Source organism: Patella vulgata, chromosome 9 (assembly GCF_932274485.2).
Source record: "Patella vulgata chromosome 9, xgPatVulg1.2, whole genome shotgun sequence".
In the NCBI taxonomy this organism is placed as follows: domain Eukaryota; kingdom Metazoa; phylum Mollusca; class Gastropoda; family Patellidae; genus Patella; species Patella vulgata.
The window spans coordinates 22,731,463-22,758,593 of record NC_065887.2 but is presented as its reverse complement, the minus strand read 5'-3'; the positions used below and the strand labels follow the sequence as shown (position 1 = coordinate 22,758,593).

General features: G+C 33.8%; 1 protein-coding gene across 3 annotated transcripts; it reads left to right on the top strand.

Annotated features, from left to right (window-relative positions):
- Window positions 1-32: 32 nt before the first annotated feature.
- LOC126831454 (nephrocystin-3) lies at window positions 33-26,673 on the top strand. 3 transcript variants are annotated; one of them, XM_050561948.2, is made up of 29 exons: window positions 33-109; window positions 626-1,462; window positions 1,833-1,971; window positions 2,294-2,434; window positions 2,649-2,782; window positions 3,059-3,154; window positions 3,580-3,665; window positions 3,889-3,978; window positions 4,809-4,944; window positions 5,486-5,638; window positions 6,062-6,165; window positions 6,600-6,714; window positions 7,783-7,926; window positions 9,779-9,876; window positions 10,590-10,775; window positions 11,009-11,153; window positions 11,826-11,990; window positions 12,222-12,322; window positions 12,617-12,739; window positions 13,004-13,104; window positions 13,846-13,943; window positions 14,250-14,491; window positions 14,810-14,879; window positions 15,554-15,690; window positions 15,877-16,048; window positions 16,463-16,531; window positions 17,619-17,744; window positions 18,210-18,335; window positions 23,423-26,673. In XM_050561948.2, exons 2-29 carry the CDS (start codon window positions 1,001-1,003, stop codon window positions 23,564-23,566), a joined length of 3,903 nt encoding a protein of 1,300 aa, XP_050417905.2. In that variant the 5' UTR covers window positions 33-109; window positions 626-1,000; the 3' UTR covers window positions 23,567-26,673. The 3 variants fall into 3 exon arrangements, with proteins under 3 accessions (XP_050417905.2, XP_055959339.1, XP_050417906.2); XM_056103364.1 differs by having other exon boundaries at window positions 60-109; window positions 787-1,462; XM_050561949.2 differs by lacking the exon at window positions 33-109 and having other exon boundaries at window positions 1,336-1,483.
- Window positions 26,674-27,131: the final 458 nt, after the last annotated feature.

The window sequence follows — 27,131 nt, the reverse complement described above, 5'->3', positions numbered from 1 at the left end:
AAAGGTAACTCGCATTTCTGTTTCCGTTTTAATGTCAGAAAAAGGTAAATAAATAAACCGTTTTGAAGAACACGAAAATACAGTATTTATAATTATAGCATTTATTCAGGTAATTGTATAGTTTACTTAGGTTTAGATTTAGCATAATGAAACGCATATTCGCAAGAGTAATAACGTTCTGAAAGGGGTGCATGTCGTTTCATCCCAAAACCATTTCACCCGGCCCAAGCTGTTGATGTTTTTGAAAATTTCCATGTGCAGTTTCCTTTTTATTTTGATCAAAAACTTAATTATTTACCTTACCAAAGATGCATTCTATACTTTTCTATAGGTGGTAGAAAGATGTACGATGTATGGTTGGAAGACTTTAACTGACCAGTTTTTGATCAGTGTATATCTGGGTGTTGCAATCACAAAATCTGTCAAAAATTCTCATAATCATCTTATTCCTCGAAATTTGTCCCCCCCCCCACCCTATAAAGAACAAGAAAACAAACAGTGCTTTGTATCGACATACATCTATTTTACAGATTTGTACCTCTCCTCTCCTTTTAGTAACTTTTAAATCAGTAATCTTGCATATTTAGCACGTCACAGAATTATTCTTAACTTTACTTCTTTTCAGAAAAACCTTCATCAACATATGTGGTATTGGTAATCAACATGAAATAGAACCTGTCAAAAATGGCTATCCAGAATGATTACATACACTGTGCGTTTGTGAATGGTGTAAACTAACAATATTTTATCTGATAAGCTTATTTTAATTCTCTGATATCTTTTTAGAATTATGGCAAATGAATAGTCAGTGTAACAGTACTATGGCAGTCCAAAAAAAGGCGGTGTCTTATTTCATTGAAGGTGCCATTTGAAAAATCACAATGCTTTATATTCTAGAAAATATATTTGAACTGAACACCTGAAAGAGATTTGATAAACCAACAATGTAAGAATAAAAATTCATTTAGAAAAGTTTAACAGTTGGTAAATTTGCTTCAAGATGGGCACAGTTGGGTCTTTCCTGCGATCAAACGATGATGATGACATCTTGGATTTAAAGATTCGAGGCAGATCAGGAGGCGTCATAAAGCACATACCAATAGAAATGAAACCAAGAGGAAAGTTAGGGCTTGGTAGGGTAGGATCAGTTGGAAGAAAACCAAAAGGCGGTAGTTTAAGATCAGCACTGTCAATTGATTTGGAAAATCCAGAAACAGAGCGAATCAAGCGAGAGTTTGAGATGTATAGGTTAGATAAAGAAAATGATATTGCAAACTGGCAGAAAAAAGAAAAGAAGTTAGAACAGGAAAATAAAAGAATGCGATCAGAGTTACTGGCCTTGCAGAAAACATGTACAAAGTTACGAAATGAAAGAGATATGGCTTTACAAGCAGAACAACGAGCAATAGCCCGAGCCGCTTCATTTGAATGTGATCGTGATAAAGTACAAAGGAGGTTTAAGGTTGGATAAATTTACATTCAAGTCAGTGGACTTATTTTATAAATATGAAATCAGGGCATTTAGCTATGCATTGAAATTTAATAATTTATTTATGATAATCAATTCCTGAAAATGGATATTTGAGTCATTAACATATTCTGTGTCAAATATTCCCAAGACAGACTCTGTCTGTGAACCTAAAATTTTAAAAAACAGATATCCACTTCACAAAACACTTAACACCAATGCATCAAATTTAATGGAATTGACACTTCTATTAACCAAAACAAAAGAGAAAATTATTACACAGGGTTTGTTTTTTTAAGGGATTTTTAAATGTATTATAATGTTAGATCGTACTATATGATTGATTTTTACTATTGTTTTGTAGATTTATCGTGAAACAGCAGAATATGAACTACAGAATGTTTTAAGGGATAGAAGAAATCTAGAGAACAAGATGACAAAATATTCACCTGGGTATGAAGATGGTGATACAACATCTAGATTTCTGGTAGATGGTACTCTAGGTAACATTACAATTCTATAAAATCATTTTTATATGCCTGTATCAGGCTTGTGCTGCTAAAGTTCTATGCACACAATGGAATTATTGAATAAAAGATTACTATATGTTAGTTTTGTAGCAAGCTAGTTTGTTTTGTGTGTACATTAAAAACCATATCTCTTTCCTTTTTATGTTTTCTCTCTCTAAATTTGTAGACAAGAGTCCTTGAGCATATGGACTGTAAATGTATTTAAGTAGATTAGGATAAATACTATACCTTTTTAGCCATGCTCGTTTTATAAATTATCTGCCAATAAGTTAACTTTTCTTTTTTCCTTTTTCAGGAAACAACAACCCTGGTGATTGGTGGAGTGAACCATCTTTAGGTAGCACTGTACAGCTACATCAACCTACATACCTCCGTGGACCAGAATTTGCTCATACTATGATGGAACTTGAAGGTCCTTTCACAAATGTCAATAAAGGTACAGTATATTTAATAATGAAATACTGGTAATCAATTATAATATCACAACGTGTAGAAATTGTATTAGGAATTGGGTTCTATAGAGGATCTTCTTGAATCTTACATCAAATATTATCAAAGTTTGTCTCTAAGGACATTTTATTAGGGTTAATGAAGATGTTATTCTACTTATAGTGTAATTGATTATTGTGTTTATCAAAACATTTTTTCAGATGATTGGAGTTCCGCATTAGCTAATATGAGTCAGTCAGGTCAACTACTTACTGATCAGGCTATTAATAAAGTCAAGAGAATCTATATATCTGCTCCACAACATATGCTTCCAGAAATTACAGTCTTTGACAAGGTAATATAGTTTAAAGTGTGCAGCTATAAATTCATTTCCTGTTGTTTGTGTCAAAGTATTGAGAAGGTGCATCCTATTTTGAATATTTTAATACATTTTTAAATATAAGACAACACAGATCCTTAACCAGAGATTTGGTTTGCAGTTCCACTCTTTAATTTTAATAAATTGAAACCTTTCATTAATATCATTGGCTCTTATTAAGGCTTACTAAGTTTCTACTGAAATATGGTCCTATATTAATTTTATTGCATACATGTATGTTTGTTTCTACAGGAATATGTACCTATGTTAAGGTTATTATGTCAGAAAGAAGGAAAGTCATTAGTTGTGGTTTATTTACAAGAAGATAATCAAATACCCGATAAACGAGTAAGTTTTCTGTATCTTAATTTCTGTAGGTGAAAGAGGCACAATTGGGTCAACAGAGGTCTTGGAAACTTCTGGAAATAGCAACATTAAGCTTCCATTCCTTTCAGAGTTAACAGGTTTTAACAAATAAAAAGTTCCTTGATGTAAAATTTTTGTTGTGTGGCATTATGCATTTTGATTAATGTTTATGATAATTACAAGAAAATAGCAAATATATCGTACATGTTACCAATATTATCAATATAATATATATATTAATCGGACAGCTTAATTTTATCAAAACTTCAGACATTTAAATTGTAAATAGCTTGGATAAATTAACTGGTAGTCAGTATATTTGTTGCCTGGCAACCTATATTTTAACTTTTTTGTTAATTTGACCTGTATTAGAAATTGCAATCTTTTGTATTTTATTTGAATTTCAGTATATACCTCGATTTCAACAAGCACGACAAAAACAGTTAGATATGGCTTCATTGTTAGTAGCTTTTGTTGGTAATCCATTAGATAGGTAAGAACATCTGATACAATCATCCATTAAGAATTTGAAAGCCTATTTGCTTTATTTCTATTTTAAAATAACTAGATATTTAAAATAAAATAATTTATATAATTTTCCAGGGAAAACATTTTTAGATATGACTAAACAAATGCAAAGTGTTAGAAAAGAAATCTATTAGAATGTAGTTAGTGGCATAACAGTAATTAATATCCTTGTTTTTTTTAATTTTTAGAGAAAATATTTTTGATATAAAATATGCACTTACAGAATCGACCTCTGTTAAACCTGCTGTGATTGCCTTTAAAGATGCAAATGATAAAAGGTATGATAAATGTTTATTGTAATTTGTTTTCTTGAGCTGATTGTCTTTGGCTTGAAATATGCTTCCTCTTTCTAGAACACCTGATCATTTGAGGAGTTTACATTGGTAATAAACTATGCAACCGTATGAGCGATTGCAATCTCACAGATATCATTACTGTGGTAACATACATAGATAGCTATTTAATAAGTGTACAAGGGATCCCACTTGTGGATACGGTGTAATTGCATAAACTCGAGAATGATAATGATTCCACATATTTTTGAAACAGCATTATAGAGTTTTGAACTGTAATGTGTGAATCTTTGTAAAGGTTATAGGGGGGTTGGATGGCTGAATGGTTAGCACGTGCGCGCTGTATCATAAAGTCTGTCATTGAGTCAACTGGCGTGGTTTCGATTCCCCGGTTGTATGTGACAAGGAGTAGGGTCGCCTGTCCAACCTCGTGGGTTTTCGTCGGGTCCTCCGGTTTCCTCCCACTGCTAAAGACCCCTACGCGCAAGCGAATTGTGGAAATAAAATTGAACCATATGTTAGTCCCGAAATGACCTAGTTTGTGTCGAGTGGGCGTTAAACCCCATTTCTCTCTCTCTCTTTTGTAAAGGTTATAAGCCTTCCGTTGTTTACCGGATAAATTTATCTTGCTATACAATGAAAGCTCATTTCATCTGTGGCCTGGTTCCCTCAAGGTTTTTTACTAAATAAAATTGATAATATAAAAATGAATGAGATGAAGTGTATGTAAAATAATCTGAATAGCCTTGAATTTTTTTTACTTATAAATCACTCAGCATGGTATATTATGTAATACTGTATTGTTTTTCTAACAGAATGTGTTTTAGTGGAGATAATTCAGATGGTCTCAAATTAAAGGAAGAAAGTAATATGCATATAATCAGTGAATATACTAGTCCACATGAAGGTGCTGAAATGGTTTATGCTGCTTTAGATAAAATACTTAAATCGGTAAGTCAAAACATTCATTAGCAGTATATTCCAAATTCCTAAAGAACTTTTGACCTTCAGTCACGGTAACCATTATTACACTTTATTTATTCATTTTTAGCATTTTCTGAAATTCTGTCTGGATTAACACACTTATTATTGTTTAGCTTTTGATATTCTAACTCATGACCTCAACTAGCGGACTATCACCACCAAGAACCGCAATTCGGGAGATAACCACCATCAAGACCAGTTGTGTTATTTCTATTGCGTCTTTCTTGTAAATCATTGTTTTGTTTTCCATTTTGAGTTAAGCATATCATTACAAACCCGAGGCTGCTTACGGATGGCCCTTGGACTGCTTACGGATGACCCCCGGATCCATTCTCTTGATTCGATTTTTGTTGTTTATTGCTTGCAGAGTGTCTATTTTGGGTTTTGTTTGGGTTTCCCTTTGCACTCAGCACAATCTTGTTGGAATACTGGTATTCTATTTTGAGAATGTAAGGATTAAATTATTGATAAGATATTGTAAATCTAATTTAACTATATATTATTTTAGGAACAAGGAGTTGCTAGAGAGAAAACAGAAGAAGATGAACACACAGAGAATGGACTGTGTGGTGGAGCTCTGTGGGATATAAACTATGACTTAGAACAAATGGGAGCTTTGTGTTATGCCCTTAGATCTAGTTGTGAATTAGGATTTGAAAAGGTACCTAACAAGTATAAATATTCTATTTTAGACTTTTTATTATACACCCACATTTCAAACTTTGCTAGTCATATGAAATCCTGTTGGAAATCAGTCATGGATCATTTTTTTACAGAGCAATTTTCACTGTTAACAAACTCCCTGTAATTAATCTAAAAATCTGTGTTTCTGGAGTGGAGTTAGTGCTCCTTCGAATTACATCATATTATACTGTGATGTTATAGTTTTCCTTACAAAGCTGCTTGTTGCCTGGCAATCCTATTTTTCTATTTTTAAAAAAATACTTTCTTTCAGTATTATTGAAAATTATTTGTACAAAACAACAGAAATCCTGACTAAGTATTAGTGATAATTAAAATCATTTAAAATATTCAGAAATCCTGATTAAGTATACAATTAAAACTAAAATCAATTTTATTGTAGTACTATGAAAAATTAAACAGTCATATATCAGCTGCTGGACCATATCCACCACTACTTGTTATGGGACCTAGTGGTTGTGGACGGTCTTTACTACTCTCTAAATGGTAGGTTGTGTAGTCCATTAATATGATTTTATTTAAGTGTGCCTAAATCTATAGAGCTCAGAATATTGAGCCCAAAAATAATCACAACAATAATGGAGCCTTTAGCTATCTAGACACTACTGAAGGTGTCAGTTTGAAAAACTGTGGCCAGTCACACTTAAATAGATCGTCTGTATTTATTTGTATAAACATTATTGAGCTTCATGTATCTGTGATGACTCGTTTTATAGTGATAATACAGTTTTATATAATCATATAAAACCTTTAATAGCTCAAGATTATCATCTTTTAAAGATGGCTTCTTCAACTTTTTAAACAATCATTCATACTGTAACTTTTTTTGTCATTTCTGTTTACTGACATTTATCTTATGAGGATTATGCATATAATGTTTAATAAGATAATATGTTGTATCAAAATGTTCGTGATTTCAGGGTTCAACAACTAAGAGAGAGAAATCCTAACTGCCTAGTTTTATATCATTTTGTTGGTAAACCATCATCTGTCAGTGCTGATCCAATTCTTATGATTCGTAGATTGTCTTCTCAGGTATGATCAGGATTAATTGTGCCTAATTTTTATTTTTTATAGCTATTAAAGATACTTTCCGCGTACAATCTGTGTGATTTGATGATATATTTGGACTAAAAACATATAAGCCTCTGTCAACTTGTGTATAAAAAAAATCATAATGGTAAACAATATTTAAAACGGGTGACCTAATTCCAACCAGTATGTCAGATGTCATTGGAATTCGGCATTGGAGATTCTGTCAGGGAAAATATATTATTGATGACTGTTTCTCTGCGTATTCAGTGTTCTAGCTAGGGATTCTATTCAATGAAGATTTAAATTTACCTAACAACTGGTCAGTGAATCCATCAATATATGATCTAGCTACAGGAAGGTAGCTAAAAATGTTGTGATATACTTATGGAGGGTTGAGAGATGATCATATGTATGATCCAGTTATTATTTTAATATCTAACAGTGCCTGGAATTCATACCGCAATCGTCTTGTTTCACCACTTGGCTTATTTTCACAAATTAAAGGCAGCTTACTGAACCTGGTATGAATAATCAGCAAGCTTACCATTAAATGTGCCAATTACTCTGATTATGAACGACATGGCCGATTCTCACTAAGATAACTGTAGCCGACAAGCAAGTTGATTGACTACTTAATGAACAAGTAATAATGAACCCGTTGTTATTTAGCCAACAGTAGATTGATTTATGAAACCATAGTGGCTGGTTAATCAGCCAATTAAGAACAGTGGTTGACACCCCTCAATGTTCCCAAAGCTGCCTAATAATTTGATCAAGAAATGACAATCGCTCCCTTAGTCAAGCTAGCACACAATAAGCTGGCAGACAGCTGTTGGGTTACCAACATTTTTGCCCAGTGCTTGCCTCATTGGTGTTTTTCAGGTAATCCAATATTTTTGTAGTAAGATTGGCGGATAAAATCAGGTTATTGTTGTTTTGTGGTATGTCATTTATTCAAGGTATGAGTTCAATTTTACAATAATATGTGACTGATAAAGATAAGAGTTATCATAGTCTTAAAATAATAATGTTCAGTCTTAACACCATCTGGGGTAAATTTTGTTTCAGTTGATGCAACAGATCAACAATCCTCCTGTTTTAACCAGTGATTCTTCCAGACTTATTGAAGATTTTCCTAGATGGCTAGAAAAAATATCATCTAAATCTCCAGGAGGAACTATCTTAGTTTTAGACTCTATTGATAGATTTGAGGTAAGATCATTATAAAAGTTACTTATAAGCAACTTTCTCGTAGTGTCATATTATAATCTATATATATATTTGTGACTGTCGTTTGTCTGTCTGTCTGTTCGGGGTTGGCGGCTACACTAGGTCTGTCCCGAGTCTAAAATTTGGGGTATAGGGTTAGCTCGGACCCAGGAGTAACATAGGCCAGGTGGCATTAGTCTACCACTTCCGGTTTCGGAGTTATGACCCCCGAGCGAAGCCGGTCTTTTCGCGGTTGGCAGATACACTAGGTCTGCCCCGAGTCTGAAATTTAGGGTATAGGGGTAGCTCGGACCGGGGAGTAACATAGGCCAGGTGGCGTTAGTCTACCACTTCCGGTTTCGGAGTTATGACCCCCGAGCTAAGTCTGTCTGTTCGGGATTAGCGGCTACATCTGCCCTGAGTCTGAAATTTGGGGTATAGGGGTAGCTCGGACCAGGGAGTAACATAGGCCAGGTGGCGTTAGTCTACCACTTCCGGTTTCGGAGTTATGACCCCCGAGCGAAGCCGGTCTGTTCGGGGTTGCAGCTACACAAGGTCTGCCCCGACTCTGAAATTTGGGGTATAGGGGTAGCTCGGACCGGGGAGTAATATAGGCCAGGTGGCGTTTCGGAGTTATGACCCCCGAGCGAAGCCGGTCTTTTCGGGGTTGGTGGCTACACTAGGTCTGCCCTGAGTCTGAAATTTGGGGTATAGGGGTAGCTCGGACCGGGGAGTAACATAGGCCAGGTGGCGTTAGTCTACCACTTCCGGTTTCGGAGTTATGACCCCCGAGCGAAGCCGGGTATCCTGCTAGTTAATTATATTTTGATGCAGTAACTTTTACAGTAGTGCTCCTATGGGTAGTCGGATAACTGTAAACATTTAGAATTAGACGGTTCGAATTGAACGGTACGGTTATTTGGAGAGTTATGTCCCGTTATATTCCTCTTTATAACAAAAGTTTTCCGTTATCCTGGTGAACCAAGATAAGAAGGTTTTCAGAAATACATCTATATCCTTCTTTTGTATTTGATGTTTGAAAATCTTAGAATGTAACTGTCGCCCCACGATGTCGACTCGTAAAATATAATACTATTAATAGCACTCGTAGTTGTACGGCAAAGTCAACGGACCTTGTTCTCTGACTTTTGCTATTGTTAATCCAATGCAAATACTTCTCGGCATTTCTAAATATTATTCTACCTTGTTTAATATTTATTAAAAAATGTAACCACCATTCAAAATGCTATTTTTAGTAACATTGTGTAATCGTAAAATTGTCACCATATGTCACGTTTTGTATATTATGGTAGATATTAACCAGGTATTCAAGTAACTATGGCCTTAAACAGTTTTCATTTAAGAATTGTAATGCCTTTTGAAAAGAGTATAGCGTGCGCGCAAGTAATGACTCGCACCTCCTGATAAGGTCTGTTTTATGTTGAAAATTGATACCAAACGGTACGGTTATTCGAATAACAAAAAGTCCTAACTGTAGGAGCACTATTTAACAGTACCATTACCTTTGCTGGTAATAACGGTAAACTAGCGAATTCCTATCTATGAGGGTGGGGGTGTGTGTGTGTGTGGATGGCTGAATGGTTTCCGTGTGCACGCTGTATCATAAGGTCTGTCATTGAGTCCGCTGGCGTGGTTTCGATTTCCCGGTTGTACGTGGCAAGGAGTTGGGTCGCCTGTCCAACCTTGTGGGTTTTCTATGGTTTTCATCCCACTGCTAAAGAAACCCTTCCTGCAAACAATTTATTGAAATAAAATTGAACCATATATTAGTCAAGTGTCAAGTTGACGTTAAACCCCATTTCTGTCTATTTAGAATAATTTATTGTTATTACAGCAAGCTGAAGTTCATCTGAAATGGTTGTTGGACCCACTGCCTGTTGATGCTAGAGTTATAGTATCTGCTGAAGAAAATACATGTCCTCAAGTATGGAGGTAGGATTTGTAGTTTGACTAATATTTTGATTCTATGCTATTATTAATAAGGAGCATTAACGGTAATTTTTTTAGTTATTTTCATTTCCCTTTAAGGTTTACTGACTATAGGGAATCCTCAATATATTAGGTCCTATTATAATTCTTGATATATTATTCATTATCTAGTAAAGAATTTAGTTTCTACAATGGAAGAAGTAACAAATTGCAATTCCAAGGGCATGTTACTCTGTAAACATGTGGCAGTAGATGAATACGCAAAATAAGTTGTTGGACTAAAAACTAATATAGCGCATCTCTATAGCTTTGTTTGTTTACAGTGGATAACAGTTACTCTTATAACGTCAGAGCTGTCATGTTGATTTTGAAGTGAAGACAGTTTATAATTAGAGTTTAACATGGTCATAACTAGATAATAAGTAACATACAAAGAATCTGCAACAGTAGGACTTTAAAAAAAATAATATTTATCTGTGTATTTTCTGACTTAAAACACAGAGCTTTGCAATAATAATGTATACTACAACTGTTTATGCTGTCTTATACTGAACCAAGCTGATGTGAAATTTCATGGTTGTGAGTGACTATGAATATTTCTGGCTTACATTATTTTTAAGATTTTTATGTCCTAAAATTGGCAAGGTTTGAAAAATCTATGAACTTGTTAATTTTGCTTTGATAATTATTTCTAAACTTTTCATCTTTTCTTTTAGATCATGGCCAACCTTACTCTTGGATTCATCCAGTGTAAAAAATATCAAAGAATTATTTTGTACTGAATTGTCGGCTAATGATGTAATTGTATCCAATGAAAATGAAAGAAAGATTTTGTCTCATTGTGGGACCATGGAAACCTGTACACCCTTGTATGTTATGATCATAGCTGCTTATATAATAAGGTACATTACTTTATAATAACCTGAACATGCCAGAATAAAAGTTAAATATATAGAGTTTAAGACCATACACTCAAAAGAACTTTTATTTAAAACCATCAATAGATCAGAATGGTACACTTGAAATAGCCGCCATCTTACATTCTTTGAGTTACCTGTATGTTCTGTGATATGACGTCATGCCATCCTTTTCTGGACATTTTTTTATTTAATTAACGTATTGTTGAATTTTGTAGTTGTGGAGGAGAAAAAGAGAATGATTTAAGTGATGATATAGATAATTTGTTATCTACTAGTACATGTGAACTGCTTTATATCCAGGTTATACATCTACTACAATCTAGTCTAGAAGCTCCAGAAAACGAAGGCATGATCAAATTGGTAATTTCTGTTTTATTGGTCAGAGTTTTTATTATTGTTATTATGATTTCGTATATTATCCCAATACAAAACATCATAATAATAATGAACCTCCAACATTTGTATCTTGCAATAACAACGCTGTGATTAGGTCATACATAAGGTTGTGAACAGGATATTCTGACCTTTAACAATTCGATTCACAATTAATATCATAAACCTATGTATTTGTGGGTAGCAAGTAGAATTGTTACAAGACTGATCTTGATATTGACAATATGTCACAAGGAAAGTATTTGAATCAAAATGGATTCACACTTTACGAACTTTCGCACCAGATGGCATAACAATAAGATTTAGTCCTGAAGGTTTCCCACCCCCTTTGTTTACTTTGAGGCTAACATAAGATGGAGAAACCTAGATTATCACAGTTAGACCATACTCATTTAAAGGTCTGTATTGCAGCAGTTTAGACCACTCTGTCTCCCTTCACCATCCACACGAACACAAACAAACACCAACTCATCACTATCCCATCCAAGATTGAGATCTTAGTCCAAATTGAAACAAACTAGCCAGTGTTGGGCCACCAAAGTCATTGCCGACTTTTAACATTATCAATAAGCTGCCACCAACCCCCCCCCCCCAATACATTTATAACTCTATATATTGTGATTGTTCTCCATGTTTCAGATATTAAAGTATTTATGTGTTAGTAGAAATGGTATAGAAGAGAATGAATTAATGAGTCTAATACCAGATTTAACATGGACGTTTTTAGTTCGAATATTTGATATACTTTCATCACTTCTTATTATAAAATATCAAGCAGGCTTGATAACATTTGCTCATGAAGCTGTAAGTACATTCTGGAAATTGGACAAGTAAGAGTGTTTCAAAGGCTATAAAATTTATTGTTAAATTTATTTGTGAATGAAAAACTGAATAAAAAATTTAAGCTGATTTTCTTTGTGAATTTTGTAAACATATATTTTTTTTCTATGACTCTTAAAGTAAAAACTTAATATGGATAGGGGTGTGAGTGTCAATGGGTTTAAGAACTGAACCCATGGTAATAAAATATTTCAGGCTATGAAAGGTGTATATGATTTATGTTTTGGTAAAGATGACGGTGAACAAGTTACAGATATAAGACAAGAATTAATAGACTACCATTCACAGTTCTTGGTGTAAGTTTCATGAAGTGTGTGTAGCCAACTCAGTATATTGTAGTATATTATTTTTTAAGATTTAGTCTTCTTAATTTCTTAATTAAAGTTTTATTAACATTAATTATCAGCCAGTAATTGTCTTACTGATAATCAGCATCCATTAAATGGGACCCATGCAAATAAATGAAACAATACTGGACTCATTAACATGATGCTATTATTGATTTATAAGTCAGATTATTGCAGTCTTTTCTTATGTTTGATGTAAAATCTTTCAAAGATTGATATTTATAATATTTTGGATTGTTTTAGACCAGGATGTGTGACATGTCGTGTAGCTGATGAATTACCATGGTTACTAAGACAAGCTGGTGATAAAGATACATTAAAACATTGTATTTTAAATCTGTGTATATTTCAAAGACTTTATGAAAGGTAATATTGTATTGTATTATCTTTAATAATTAAGAAGCAACAAATTAATATTATAGGAGACAGTCATAGGGAAATCTAAAGGACCACAAAGTGAATTACTTCGTTTCTAGCAAATTGTTTGGCTTAACTGATACATATTATGTTAATTGATCTCTTTGTAAAAGCAAAATTATTTGCTACATATTTTAAACCACCTTATTTGCTTCATTCTGCACTAAAGTGAAGTCATTCTGAGAGTTTAAGTTTAATGATTACTCTTTTTAGGGGACGGTCTACTGAGCTGTTGGCATACTGGCAATATTTAGGGGTTGATAAAAATGATATGGCAGCAGCTTATTTTACAGCAACTAAAAAAACAGAAGAAGGTAATTTTTTTCTTTACTACACAGTACTGATTCACATTTAGCACAAATTGGATCAGGTGCGGATCCAAGAAGGGGGGGGGGGGCTCACCCGGCGCACGCCCCCACCCCCCCTATTTTTTGCGGTGACGAACAATTTGCGGGAAAGGAGAACAAAAATACTTCAAAATGGTAGTGATCCCCGTCGTAATTTACTCCGAAACGAGCCAGTTGGTGACTTGGTTGATTGCCCGTCAGTCCGCCCACCGAGGGCCAGGCTTCGCATTTCCAAGTGGGGGCAGCACACCCCCCCTTTCTGAAAATCCTGGATCCACCTTTGTGGATGTCCTGAATTTGTATGTGACAAGAAGTAGGGTTATGAGTTTCCTCCTCCATGTATGTATGTCAGTCCCAAAATAACCAGGTTAGGTCAAGTGAAACTTAAATAATTTAGGTTCAATCACATTTCACTCTCTATTAATTAGTAAATGTTGATTGCAAGAAGCACATACAGTATTGCCAGCCCTCAATTTTATACATAACCTCACAAATCAACAAAAACATGGATATCACAGAAAAAATAGTAATCAATTGAAAAACATGAAGTTCATTGATTCATGGGAAAGTCATCCATTGTAATTTTAAAACAAGGGGTATATTCACCATCACAAAATATATGAATCAGCATTATAATATGGTTACAGGTATTGGTCATTATTATGATATATTTACAGGTAATTGGCCATTATTATGATATATTTACAGGTATTGGTCAGTATAATGGATTAGTAACATTACCTCTTATAGCAGATATGTATGAAACATTGGGTAGATTTTTAAAAGATATGGTGCTATTGAATCAAGTAAGCTTTGTTTAGATTATGCAATTAAAACCATAATGTCCCAGAAAGTTCCAGTATATTTTTCCCTTGGTAGTGGTGCATGACGAAGGGCTTGGCAAGGAAAAAGTGTCAGTCTTTTGGATGAGACAAAAATCCTAGGTCTTGTGTATACCAATGGCATCATGTTATATACAAGATCTTTTCATAGTTGTGGTGTGTGTCTGTCTTCATGAGCCTGGTTGATTTTCAGAAAAGTATGGTGTTAAACATCATTTCATTTCCTTTATTCATATACAAAATAGAAATTGTTGGCTAATATCATTTCAGGCATTACCACCATTACAACGAGCTTTAGAAATTCGTGAGACTGCCATGGATCCTGATCATCCTGTTGTGGCCCGTTCTTTACATCAACTGGCTGGTCTACATGCTCAGTGGGGAAAATATACAACTGCTGAAGCTCTTTTTAGACAAGCTTTAGAAATATATGAAAGTGCCTTCGGTTTTGAGCATAATTTGGTTGCTAGGGAAGTAGAATCTCTGGCTAATTTATATCAAAAGCAAAACAAGTAAGTCTCCTTATTTTATTTGGTTAATTATAACACTTATGATGTATTGAAGAATATGAAACTTTTGCACTGTAAAACTCATGAAATTAACGTGACTCGCTACAACATAATTCTTTAAATGATTTTTAGCGGCTAATTGCTTTCTTAATTTTGTTAATAGCCGTTTCAGACTTCCTGCCAAATATAAGCAGAATTCCACCATAAAACTATTGGTCTATTTTTCACTCATATAGGCATTAAATAGGACCGAATCACAATGAAACAATATTAAGTTATTTAGAAACTCTCTCTTTTTATAACTTTAATTTCTTTTTACAGACACGATTTAGCAGAACCATTACGTAAAAGAGCCATATCGATAAAGAAACGTATTAAATCTGTTAAAACTGTAAGTTCTGTCAACGACATGAATTACCAACTGATAATAGTTGATTGAAACAACTAGAGCTTTATCTCAAATTAACACAGTAGCTTATCCACGAGGGGATCACGTGGCTAAGTGGGTAAGACGCTGGCTCGCTAGCCTGGAGGTCGGGTGTTCGATCCCTGCATTGGCCGAGAAAGTTTATCCCGATTTTCTGGCGTGGTTTCCCCTTGTCAGTGATGCAGGACGGAGGGCCTGACAAGGACAGCTGTCTAGTCATTCGGATGGGACGGAAAACAGGTCCTGTGTACACATTGGCGTGCACGTAAAAGATCCCTTGGCAGTTGGAATTCTATATAAGAGTAGGCCGCTGCCCAGGCAAAATTTCCCTCAAAGCACACTGTATGGCACATGCCCGTCTTCATTTGTCCAGGTTAGGAGCAGAACAGTAGAACGTTAAACCCCATTTCATTTCATTTCATTTCATTTCTTATCCACGATCTCCAGTAGAGGGTGGGAAACAAAATTTGAAAGTTTGTTAGATATATATTTAAGTCGAATGCAAGCTTGGCTTGAAAATTTTATAAAGAATTATTAAATATTTTTAAAAAATAGATACATGTAAAATATTGTTATATTATAGCTTAATTAAAAAATATATTCTGATTTATAACAATTATAACAATTTCATTATTTAGGGTCAAAATAATGCCGCAGATAAACTTCAGAGAAGAACTCTTCATTTAGAAGAGTTAGCTTTGGGTCCAGAATCACCAGATTTGGCTCGAACTTTAAATGAACTAGGCGTTTTGTATTATTTGCAAAATGATTGGGAGTAAGTTTTTTTCCTAAATTTTCACATAGAATTTTGAAATTTCAATTAGAATTCATGAAAAATATCAGATTTGTGGCTGTCTATAAACAGGTACACTTTGAACAAAAATGATTATTATTAAAATATTGGGCTATATCTTCTGTTATTCAAATGTGCAGATATCTTCCATATCTAATTTTCTTTTAGAACATCAGAGTCATTTTTTAAGAGATCAATAGAGATGAGGGAGAATTTATTGGGTAAAGATCATCTGGACTTGGCCCAATCATTAAATAATCTAGCTGCTTTATATAATGATAAAAAAATCTTTGATAAAGCTGAACCTTTGTATGAACGAGCTCTACAAATACGACTCAAGGTGAGTTTGTGTGTTTAATTAAAATACCACAATTAAATGATATCGCATACATTCCGGGAAAATGCCTACGATCTTCTTCAAAACAACTCTTAATAGTACCATTGATGAGCTTAGAAATGACCAAACGCTAATTCCAGTACTCTTCAGCTCACTACCCCTTCATCTAAAATAATCAAAGTTTGTCTGCATTTTCAAAACAAGATTGAAAACTCACCTGTTCATACAACACTATTGATGTAATGGAACCAAAATGTATAACTTTGCAAGTGCATTTGAAACTCCTAATACAAGTATTGATTGTGTGCTATACAAATTAAGATGTTATGTTAGAGTGTTTCATTTGGTTTTCAACTTGCTTTTAGCTTGGTTAATATTGAAAAACTTCACATTGGCTTTCTTTGACTATTTTTACAGCATTTAAGTCCTGATTCAGCTGGGGTGTCTGGTATTGTTCGTCATTTGTCCATGTTATACAGAAAACAGGTATATATATGCTTATGTAAAAACAAACAAAACAATAATGCATGGAAGATGATGTTATTTAAAAAAAAGATTCTGAAATTCAAAAAGGACGCACTTAGTTAGCTGTGAACTGTGCGGGTTACAGATTAAAACCCTTAGACCTGTAAGAATACATTGAAAATGACCTTTGTTATTGAGTTATTCACCCTATATATATATATATATATACAGCATTCAATTCTTGAGAAATTTTCAGCAATTTTCATGAATAGTTAAAATGGCATTGTAAACATTGTCAATGTGGAAAGTTTGATGATGGACAGGGGAATTTATATTATATAAAATATCATTGTTGAGTTTCTAGCAAATATGAATTATTGTAGCCCAAAATGGAAATTTCTTGGATTCTGATTGGTCGAACAGCGGCGTTGAAAGAGTATAACAGTCCTCTAAATTTCCTGGGCAACTAACTGCGAATCAATTAAATATTTCCTGGGTATTATTAGATTCACTTTGTAGTGGCCAAAAATTCTACACCTCAAAACTTTATTCTAGACTAGGAAATCTTACTTGTATGTCATCAACAATGAAATTCAACTATTGGCTTACTGAAACACACACCTAAAACACAAAAATTCAAAATTAGTGAGTGTATTTAAAAGATAATAATAAGTAAATTTCATTTCAATTCTGGTCTGACAATAATGGTTGCTATGGCGATTCTCACATTCTGTCACAATCAGACTGGTTAAATTAAACTCCCTAATATGCAATTTATTTGGAACCTATTCACTGCTGGAGTTCAAAATCAATTAAAAAGTACATAAAACACTTACGTACATTATCTGTTCCCATGATCAAAATTAACGCAGATTGGCCTCCCTTTTCGAACAGACCGCATTGTCCAGTCACTTAGTAATTCAAATCAAACATGTCATTTTTTTGTTCATAGGCAGCGCTCGATTGCTACGCAATCTCAGTCTCTATTGATTTAAGTGGTATCCAATGGACAATAACAGTCCTCTAAATTCTAAACAGTTGGTGTTTATCTCCTAATTATTTCACAACTTCCAGAATATTTATCTGATGGTATAATCTTACCTTTTAGAATAAATTTGATAAAGCTGAACCTCTATATAAACAAGCTGTAGATATTAGAGAGAAAAGTTTTGGTGCTAATCATCCATCTGTAGCTACAGCATTAGTTAATCTAGCTGTATTATACTCACAACAGGTAATACTGGGGTCCTTCCCTCATTTTTCCCTTACATCAGCCCAGACCAAAATGCATGTTCTATCTATTGTAGTTCAGCCTTTAGACCTTCGGTAAAGTTCACATCACATTCAATTGATTTTACACCACCCTGTTTATCCTCTTAGAAACGTGACAGATATACCTGATTTTAATCATGTTCAAGATGGTACCTGACCTATGTTTTTTTTTATTTTTAATCATCAAGTTTACTATCTAAAGAACCCTTTCAACTCTTATTCTTTTGTTAAGTTTAAATAAGAAAAATGACTACTGGCCTGTTGGTATATTACAGTTTTATGTATTAAGATAATTCTTTCAATTAATTACATTTTATTTCTAGTACAGCCGTTTTATAGGTAACAAAAAACAGTATCATTTTAAAATATCAAAATAAATGAATTCCTTTGATATTTACAATTTTCTTATGTTTATATTTTATTTTAGAATAAATACTCTGATGCAGAACCAGCATATGAAAGGGCTTTAAAGATCTATGAAGAGAGTCTTGGTCCGCATCATGCCCGGGTTGCAGAAACATTACGTAATCTTGCTGTAATGAAATATGAACAGGTGATTAGATTAGAATGGTTTTTACCATGACATGAACACAGACTTATTATGTCCCCATTGAGTATGCTAGTAGGCAAATATGACAGTAGGTGATATGACATTGAAAAGACCAGAACACAAAAATACCACACTGGTCATGATTGTTAGGAATTTAAATACTGATTAACTAAATACATGTTTTGCTGATAAAGATGGGGTACAGTATACACTGCTATATACACCACGGGAGAAGAGACTGACTAGTCAGAAACAATCCAGCTCCCAGAAACAATGCATTTTTACACATAACTATACAGAAATGTATAAATTTTAAGAATGAGTTCGCGAGAGAATCATGCAAAATTTTAAAAAAGCGGCACAAGCGGTGTCGGGCGATTTTGACTAAACTTTGCAGATTTGGTCATTGGGTACCCCGTATACCCCACGTGAAATATGAGGGTCACCAACCTTGTAGTTACGGAGAACCAGCTATGGCCATTTTAGTGTTAAAAACCGGTCATTTTTTATAAAAAAAATTCCTTAAATTCAAATATTTCCCATAAATTGTCTATTGATTTTTTATTTTTTTAAGTTATTTTTTATGAATGATCATGTCTACTACTTCAATATATATGACTATTAAATTTTTCTGACAACCATTTCAGGCCATGAGGAATTTATTTTGAGACGTAGTTTTTGCTATATGCTAAAACATATAAATTTCATGATGCTATATCTCACCCACTGCGGGACTGAGGACAATTATATTTATAATGGAAGTTGATGACTACTAATATTTGGTTTTGACAAAATGACTGGCAGGGATTTCTTTCATATTAAATTTGATGGTCGAACTTGAAGAAAATGACTTCATTTTTGACATCATTTTTCCAATAAAGTCATCCATTGCCTGGATTATTAGGCCTGATAATGCCCCATGCAACTGCCTGCCAGCAACCCTGTGTAGGGCCGGTACAGATGATTCTTGAGTTCCACAAGGATCAGTCCTTGGGCCTATCCTTTATGTAATGTATACTAAGAAATTGGAACAACTAATCGATAAGCGTGGTTTCTAGGACGGCATTCTTATGCAGATGATACACAGCTGATCGCAAGTTATTCCCTTTCAAAAACTGTTCCATTCCCTAATTATTCTGACATCAAATTGTGTACACATGACATTAAAGATAGCATGACAAGAAATATGTTGAAATTAAATTTAATTGAATTAAGTAAATCAGAATGTATTTTATGTGGTCAAAATACACATCTGAAAAATACAAGTTCAAATGATGTGGTTGTACGAGATGTAATATCTGTACCATGAGACACTGTGAAGAGGTTAGGTGTCCTCTTGGGGTCCAATTTGAGCATGGACAGTTACATTAGTGAAAATTGGCCATATAAACACTTTATTAGCCAGGAAGCAGCGGCTACACTTATATGTTCTTTGGTATTCTCAAGGATTGACTACTGTAACAGCTTGTTAGTAGGAACATCTAGTGCCAATATTAAAAAAACATCAACTTGCAGAAAATACTGCAGCTCGAATTCTTACCAGATCACCAAAACACTCTCATATTACTCCTGTTCTGAAATCAATCTATTGGCTGCCATTCATCTTCAAAAGTCTATCTTTGACGTATCAGTGTGTGAATGGCTTAGCTCAAATATACTTATCTAACTTTATGCACATACAAATTCCCTCGAGTAACCTCCGGCCGAACACACATTCATCACATTCATCAGGTGGAAGTTAATATCATTTGGATACGGATCATGCTCAGTGATTGCGCCTAAACTTCGTAACAATCTTCCAGAGATCATTAAATCATCTCAAACCCTTTCTTATTTTACATCAAGACTTATCAAGATTAATTAAATTAATTTAATTGTATGCGCAGTGGACATTCTTCTGTACATGGAGTACGTGTGCTATATAAATGTACATATTAATAATATTATTATTATTCGTCAGGCCGAAGTTAGATTTGCACTTTCGTTTAATCTGGGGTCTTCCCTAAACTTTTGGACAATGATTTAAGGTATCAAAAACGGTGAAAGTATTGTTCGTCTCTAAACAGTATTGTTTACATTGTAACCTTGTTGATAGCCTTGTTTGTCACGCAATTAGTTTTTCTGCAATATTCTGCTATGCACTGGTTAATTGGGCGTAATAAATTTCGTGAATCATGACGTAACGTTTTGTTAACATATTTGAAACTCTGTTTAAACCAGAATTATATTGTTACACAGTTAGGTATTGGTTGTTAATCGGACTATTGACCAATCATAATTTGGAACAGAAATTTGCTTTCATTACGGCAGTGTTGAGTGGGATTAGGTCTAATCAAATGAAACACTGCGGGGAGTATGCTAAAATAGTGACCTTACGCTCATATACAATTTGTTTTTTGTCTTTTTGAAATATCGCTTGATTCGTTTGTAAAGTATAGACAGATATATATATATATATATATATATATGACTACTACACTATTTAGTTTTTACGATTTGCTGTTCAAAAATTCATCATCCTTCTACTAGATCATAAGGTTATATTGGCGAATTAATAAAATGTTGACAAATAGTCTAGAGAGATTAATTGTATTTACCAATAACAGCTCTTTTGGCATTTACAGTAAATTAAGCTTTTCAAACTTCATCGTTTGAAAATTTTAACGGTGTAATTGTGAGCTCCGTTTTCTTGATTAGATACTTATTGGATAGATAGATAAATAGATAGATAGCGCTAGATAGATAGATAGATAGTAATAAGTATTAACATATAGATAGTAATAAGTATTAACATATAGATAGTAATAAGTATTAACATTTGTAGTTTTGATAATGGAACATTTTTTAAACTTGAATTTTTTGATGAAAGTATATAATCTGCGTTTATATTTATTTGTTTATTTCTATTTTTATTATGGCTTGCTCTTAACGGAACTTGAAACGACGTTAATTTGGTTTCAAGTTCCATGTTACGCCTTTGAGTGTGTAAATAAAGCGGTTTATTTTTCGCCATTTTTGTTAATAATCGTTATTTTTGTACAAAAATGGAAATTATTTACTACTAAACGGGACGAGTGCCACCCAATTTTTTTCTTGATCTTAATACTATAGATCATTGTCTTTTTAGTCAGCTTTCCAAAAAAATACTTAAACCCGCAGTGGGTGAGATATAGATAGAATAAAATGACATACGTAAATTGAGCTATTTTGGTACTTTGCAGCAATAAGTCCCTATACCAAAAACCGCTCCATGAAAATCCATCAAACTTTCAGAATTTATACTCACTAACCATATCTGCTACGCTATAAAGTTTCATTAATCTACTCGCCGTAGTTTAGTTGTACGAAATAATTGAAAAGTGGCCTGAATATGATGATTTTTTGGCTTATTGCGGTCTTAAAATTTCAATTTTTTTTCTACGCTCTAAAAATGGCTTGATTGATCTAAAATTGTGGCAGTGGCGTTTGGAGGGGTTACCCATCATACATAAAAAAAATGGTGAAAATCGGTCACCCACCATGTGCCGGTCACTGCATGGTTCTCTCGCAAACGCATTCTTAGACATATTTTTTGTGCTGGTCTTCTGAGTTTGAACATGTTGCAAGCAGACAAAAAATATTAATAAATTTTTATCAAAAATGTGACCTCTTGCCGTTAAAGGAGAAGTCCACTAATTGCACATAAGGAAAGGACATCACAGGATATTTTTTAAGAAATATTCTTTAGCAAGATTAAAGAAGAAACCCTATGCAAGCTGCGCATCGATTCTACTAAATGTTTTTATACGCCCACATTTTTATGTGGACATATATTGTGGTCGATCGACCCTGTCCATCTTGACGTCCGTCCACAATTTGTTTGTGGACAGTCTACAGGTCACGATTTTAACGAAACTTGAAATATAGGTTTATCTCCCAAAGATCTTGGTTCCTTTTGATATTGGCACGTATCAGATAGTAATTTCATTGATTATGTCCCTGATTGTACGAAAAATCATGTTTTTAGCTTGTGGACACTAGGTCATAATTTCTATCTGATTTTGATGAAACTCTAAATGTATGTTTATAACCTAAAGATCAACGATCCTTTCAATATTCGCACACCTTGAACCGTAACTTCCTGGATTGTGGACCCTGATTGTACGAGAAATCAATTTAACCAATTTAAATTTAAAAAACGTTTGAATATATCACCGTTACACCATAATGATGGTGGAGTTTGAATTTCGTGAATATCGGACCGAAACAGATGGACAAAATGTCCGCTCCATGTATGCAAATAGTGTTAAAGTATGTAATATCAAGGTTGTGGGCCCTCTAGAGGTCACAATTTTGATCTGATTGTGATGAAACTTTAAAAGATGTGTTAATATCACAAAGATCTTGGTTCCTTTTGATATTCGCGCATATCGGACCGTAACTTCCTGGATTATGGTCCCTGATTGTACGAAAAAATTGTGATGTTAGCTTGTGGACCCTCTAGAAGTCACAATTTTTATCCAATTTTAAAAATTGTTTAAATATATCAAATTTCAAATTTCGTAAAAATCGGATCAAAACTGTCCAGCAAAATGGCCGCTCCTTGAACGCAGATAGTGTAAAACTGTATACCAAGGTTGTGGACCCTCTAGAGGTTACAATTTTTAGCCGATTTTGATGAAAATTAAAGTGTATGTTTATATCCCAAAGATTTCGGTTCCTGTCGATATTCGCGCATATCAGACCATAACTTTGTGGATTATGGCCCCTGATTGTACGAAAAATCACATTTTAAGCTTGTGGACCCTCTAGAGGTCACAATTTTTATCCGATTTAAAAACCGTTTAAATATTTCACCGTTGGACCGTAACGAAGGTCGTGGTCAAATTTCAGGAAAATCAAAGCGAAATTGCTCAACAAAATGGCGTTGTGAACCATGTCGAGGTCACAATTTTTGTCTTTCGTTATTCGTGCATTTCAGACCATTACTTACTGGATTATGGCCCCTGATTTTTCTCTATCCATCTCTTGCAAAATGTGGGCATATCTTGCATGGCAACCGCTTGTTGTCTTGTACTATTGTATAAGATTCTCTGTTTTGGTATTTGCAGAAAGATTTTGAAACTGCTGCTAAATTATATAAACGATCAACAGAAATAAAAGAGAATGAAGCCACGTATACCAGTAAGGTTCTCTCTAGACGTAGTTCAAGTGGTGATACAAACACAACTATTAAAAATATCCTACAAACATAGAATGGTGCTGAAACAAGGAATGTGGCGTGGAGATATCACAGTGTAATAAACCACAGTAATTATCAGCCATAAATAGTGTTTTATTTTCCAATTACTAAATGCCATTCAAAGAATATGCAAGTCATGTGTTCAATTCTCGATTGTATGTGACCTGTCTACAAACATTTTTCTTTCAAAAGTTATAATTTAAGGTTATAGTGAATATAGAGCTGGATTTATATATTTTATAAATAATATGTCTCAACATCTGTGCAAAGAATTGATTTGTTATTCATCATTTAATTTTACCCTGATTTTTCCACTTTGTGCATTATTTTAAAAATTTTACATCTGCATCAAGTTCTCAAACCTGTCCATTCGTCTACAGTTTCTTGTAAACATGATAAAGTCTACATTGTTCATCAAGTTGTATTGGAACTTGGTATGGAATTTGAACAAGCTTTATCAAAATTAGTTGTCAAGTGATTGCCCTTAACATAGTAAAATCAGCTTATCAAATCACTCTCCTAATATTCAAATACTTGCTGTTGCTATGAAAAGATAAAACATGAAAGGAGTCACTTTTGGACTTCTGGCGTTACTGAAACTTTCAAGTGATATTGTTTGGTATATGCCATGGTAGCTCTAATGTAAATAGACTAGTCATATTGAGCTTTGTAAGTTTGTTTCTTTTATTTTATATGTATGCAATATCTGTGATAAACTTTATTGTTATATATATTTTGAACATGTTGGAAGTCCTGGGCAGTCTAAAATCTGCTTTATATATCCGTCCATAAATTTAAATATCCCTTTTGTTTAAGATTGTTTTTAAGTATACATTTTGTTGCTTTTCTTTTCATTTTTATTTTTTAATGGAATCACTGTTGTTTTTATACGCCCACATTTTCATGTGGACGTATTATGCCGTTGCCCCTGTCCGTCCGGACATCCGTCGGTCCGTCCACAATTGTTTGTGGACTCTCTACAGGTCACAATTCTTATCCGATTTTGATGAAACTTGAAATATAGGTTTATCCCCAAAAGATCTCGGCTGCTTTCGATATTGGCATGTATCGGATCGAAACTTCATGGATTCTGGCCCTTGATTGTACGAAAAATCACGTTTTTAGCTTGTGGACCCTATAGAGGTCCCAATTTTTATCCGATTTATTTGAAACTTGAAATGTAAGTTTATAACCCAAAGATCTCGGTTCCTTTCGATATTCGTGCATATCGGACCGTAACTTCCTGAATTATGGCCCCTGATTGTACGAAAAATCATGTTTTTAGCTTGTGGACCCTATAGAGGTCATAATTTTTATCTGATTTAAAAAACCATATTATTATATAACCGTTACACCCTAAGAAAGGTTGAGTTCGAATTTCGTGAAAATCGGCCCAAAATTGACAGACAAAATGGCCGCCGTTCGTTCTCAAATAGCGTAAAAATATGGTATATCAAGGTTGTGGACCCTATAGAGGTCACAATTTTTATCCGATTTATTTGAAACTTGAAATGTAAGTTTATAACCCAACGATCTCGGTTCCTTTCAATATTCGCGCATATCAGACCGTAACTTCCTGAATTATGGCCCCTGATTGTACGAAAAATCGCGTTTTTAGCTTGTGGACCCTATAGAGGTCATAATTTTTATCCGATTTAAAAAAACGTATTATTATATAACCGTTACACCCTAAGGAAGGTTGAGATCGAATTTCGTTAAAATCGGCCCAAAATTGACAGACAAAATGGCCGCCGTTCGTTCTCAAATAGCATAAAAATATGGTATATCAAGGTTGTGGACCCTATAGAGTTCACAATTTTTATCCGATTTTGTTAAAGCTTGAAATGTAAGTTTATAACACAAAGATCTCAGTTCCTTTCGATATTCGTGCATATTGAATTGTAATTTCCTGAATTATGGCCCTTGATAGTAGGAAAAATCACTTTCTTGTTAGCTTGTTCTCTATCCATCTCTCGAAAATGTGGGCGTATCCTGCCTGGCAGCCGCTGGTTATGATATTTTAGTACGTTTTCTGTAAACTATACATTTTCTGGTATATAGAAAAAAAAACCCTACAAAAATGTTTTTCTCAGATGCCATATACAGGCATAGATTTGGTTTGTGAGAAAACATTACTGGTACAGTACCTTAAGGTATATTAGCTAAAGAAGCACTTTGTGTCTAACATGAACAACTACATTTTAGGCATTCCTTGATGTCATATTATCTAATGAAACTGTTGGTTCTGTTGTTCACTATGCGACTTTAAAATTTGAAATAAAATGTTTTATTTGACATGATTGGCAAAACCGATGATTTAGAGTAAAACCATTGCAGGGAAGTACTCTGCAATTGGTTGAAATATCGCATTGTGTCCTATCAGACAAGTCAACCATTTAAATTTGGTCACATATTGTTACATGGGTTAGTGACATATTAATAGTTTGCTGCAAGGAAAGAATGATATGCAGAAAGAGTGGTTGTAAATTTATATATGTTAATATAAACTTATTGATTTTTTTATAACTGAAATCATGGTACTAATATTGTATATAAAAATAATCAAAAGAGAGTATTATCTATACAATAAACATATCCTGAGATTTTTCATTAGAACCCGCGACGCTAACCCATCTTGGGTTCTAATGATCTCAGGACATGTCTATTGCACAATAACACCCCTGTAAATGCGAAACAGGAAGTGTTTATCTCATAATTATATCATTGTCTATAATATTTACACCTCTTACAATGAAACTTAAAATGTCCCTTACATACTGCTGTTACTTAACTTTTGCTAAATCTATTTACAGTTTTATTTTGTGTAAATGTTGTATAAATTTTAATAACAGTTTTACACTGTTCAGCCCATGGTGCTTATTTTATGTGTGAGAGCTTATAAAATGTCCATATATGAGATAACATGTCCAGTCGTATGGTTCGTATTTAAATTATGTTTAATTTTAATCTTGGAAGAAAGAAATATCTCCATTAATCTGTTTTTGTAGTGTGCATCATCATTGCTCTTTTCTAGTCATATATATATTTTTTTTGTCCCTCGTCTTTCGAAGTGTCACCAAGAATCTGTTTTTCTGTAAAGTTGATTAAAATTGCTTTTTCTAGTCATATATCTTATTTTTTTTATCATGAATAGTCACGGCCATTTCTTGGGGAACAAGGTTTGACGATGGTTTCTAATAGAAGGTACCCAAGGAGAGTCGAAAATCCAAAATGGCGGCCAAAAATGGTCTGAAATTGACCTTAACAAACATTATTGGCGAAAATGTGCTCTATCAAGGCGTTGTTTCACCGAAACTATGGGATCCAGCAATTGCATTGGATAAGTAACATTCATGACAATAATAGTTATCAAAATTATCCAATTACTCTCAAACAAACTCTTGTCTTTATCATCTTAGGGTGATCCTTAGTTACTATACTTGTAACGTTAAACTGTGTGTTGAACGTTACAATTGATACAGTCTAAGAATCCTTACGCAAGTTCAAATAGGTTCAAACCCACAATTGTCAACACATATCATTACAGTTTGTATTGGAATAAGTAATTCTATGACAAA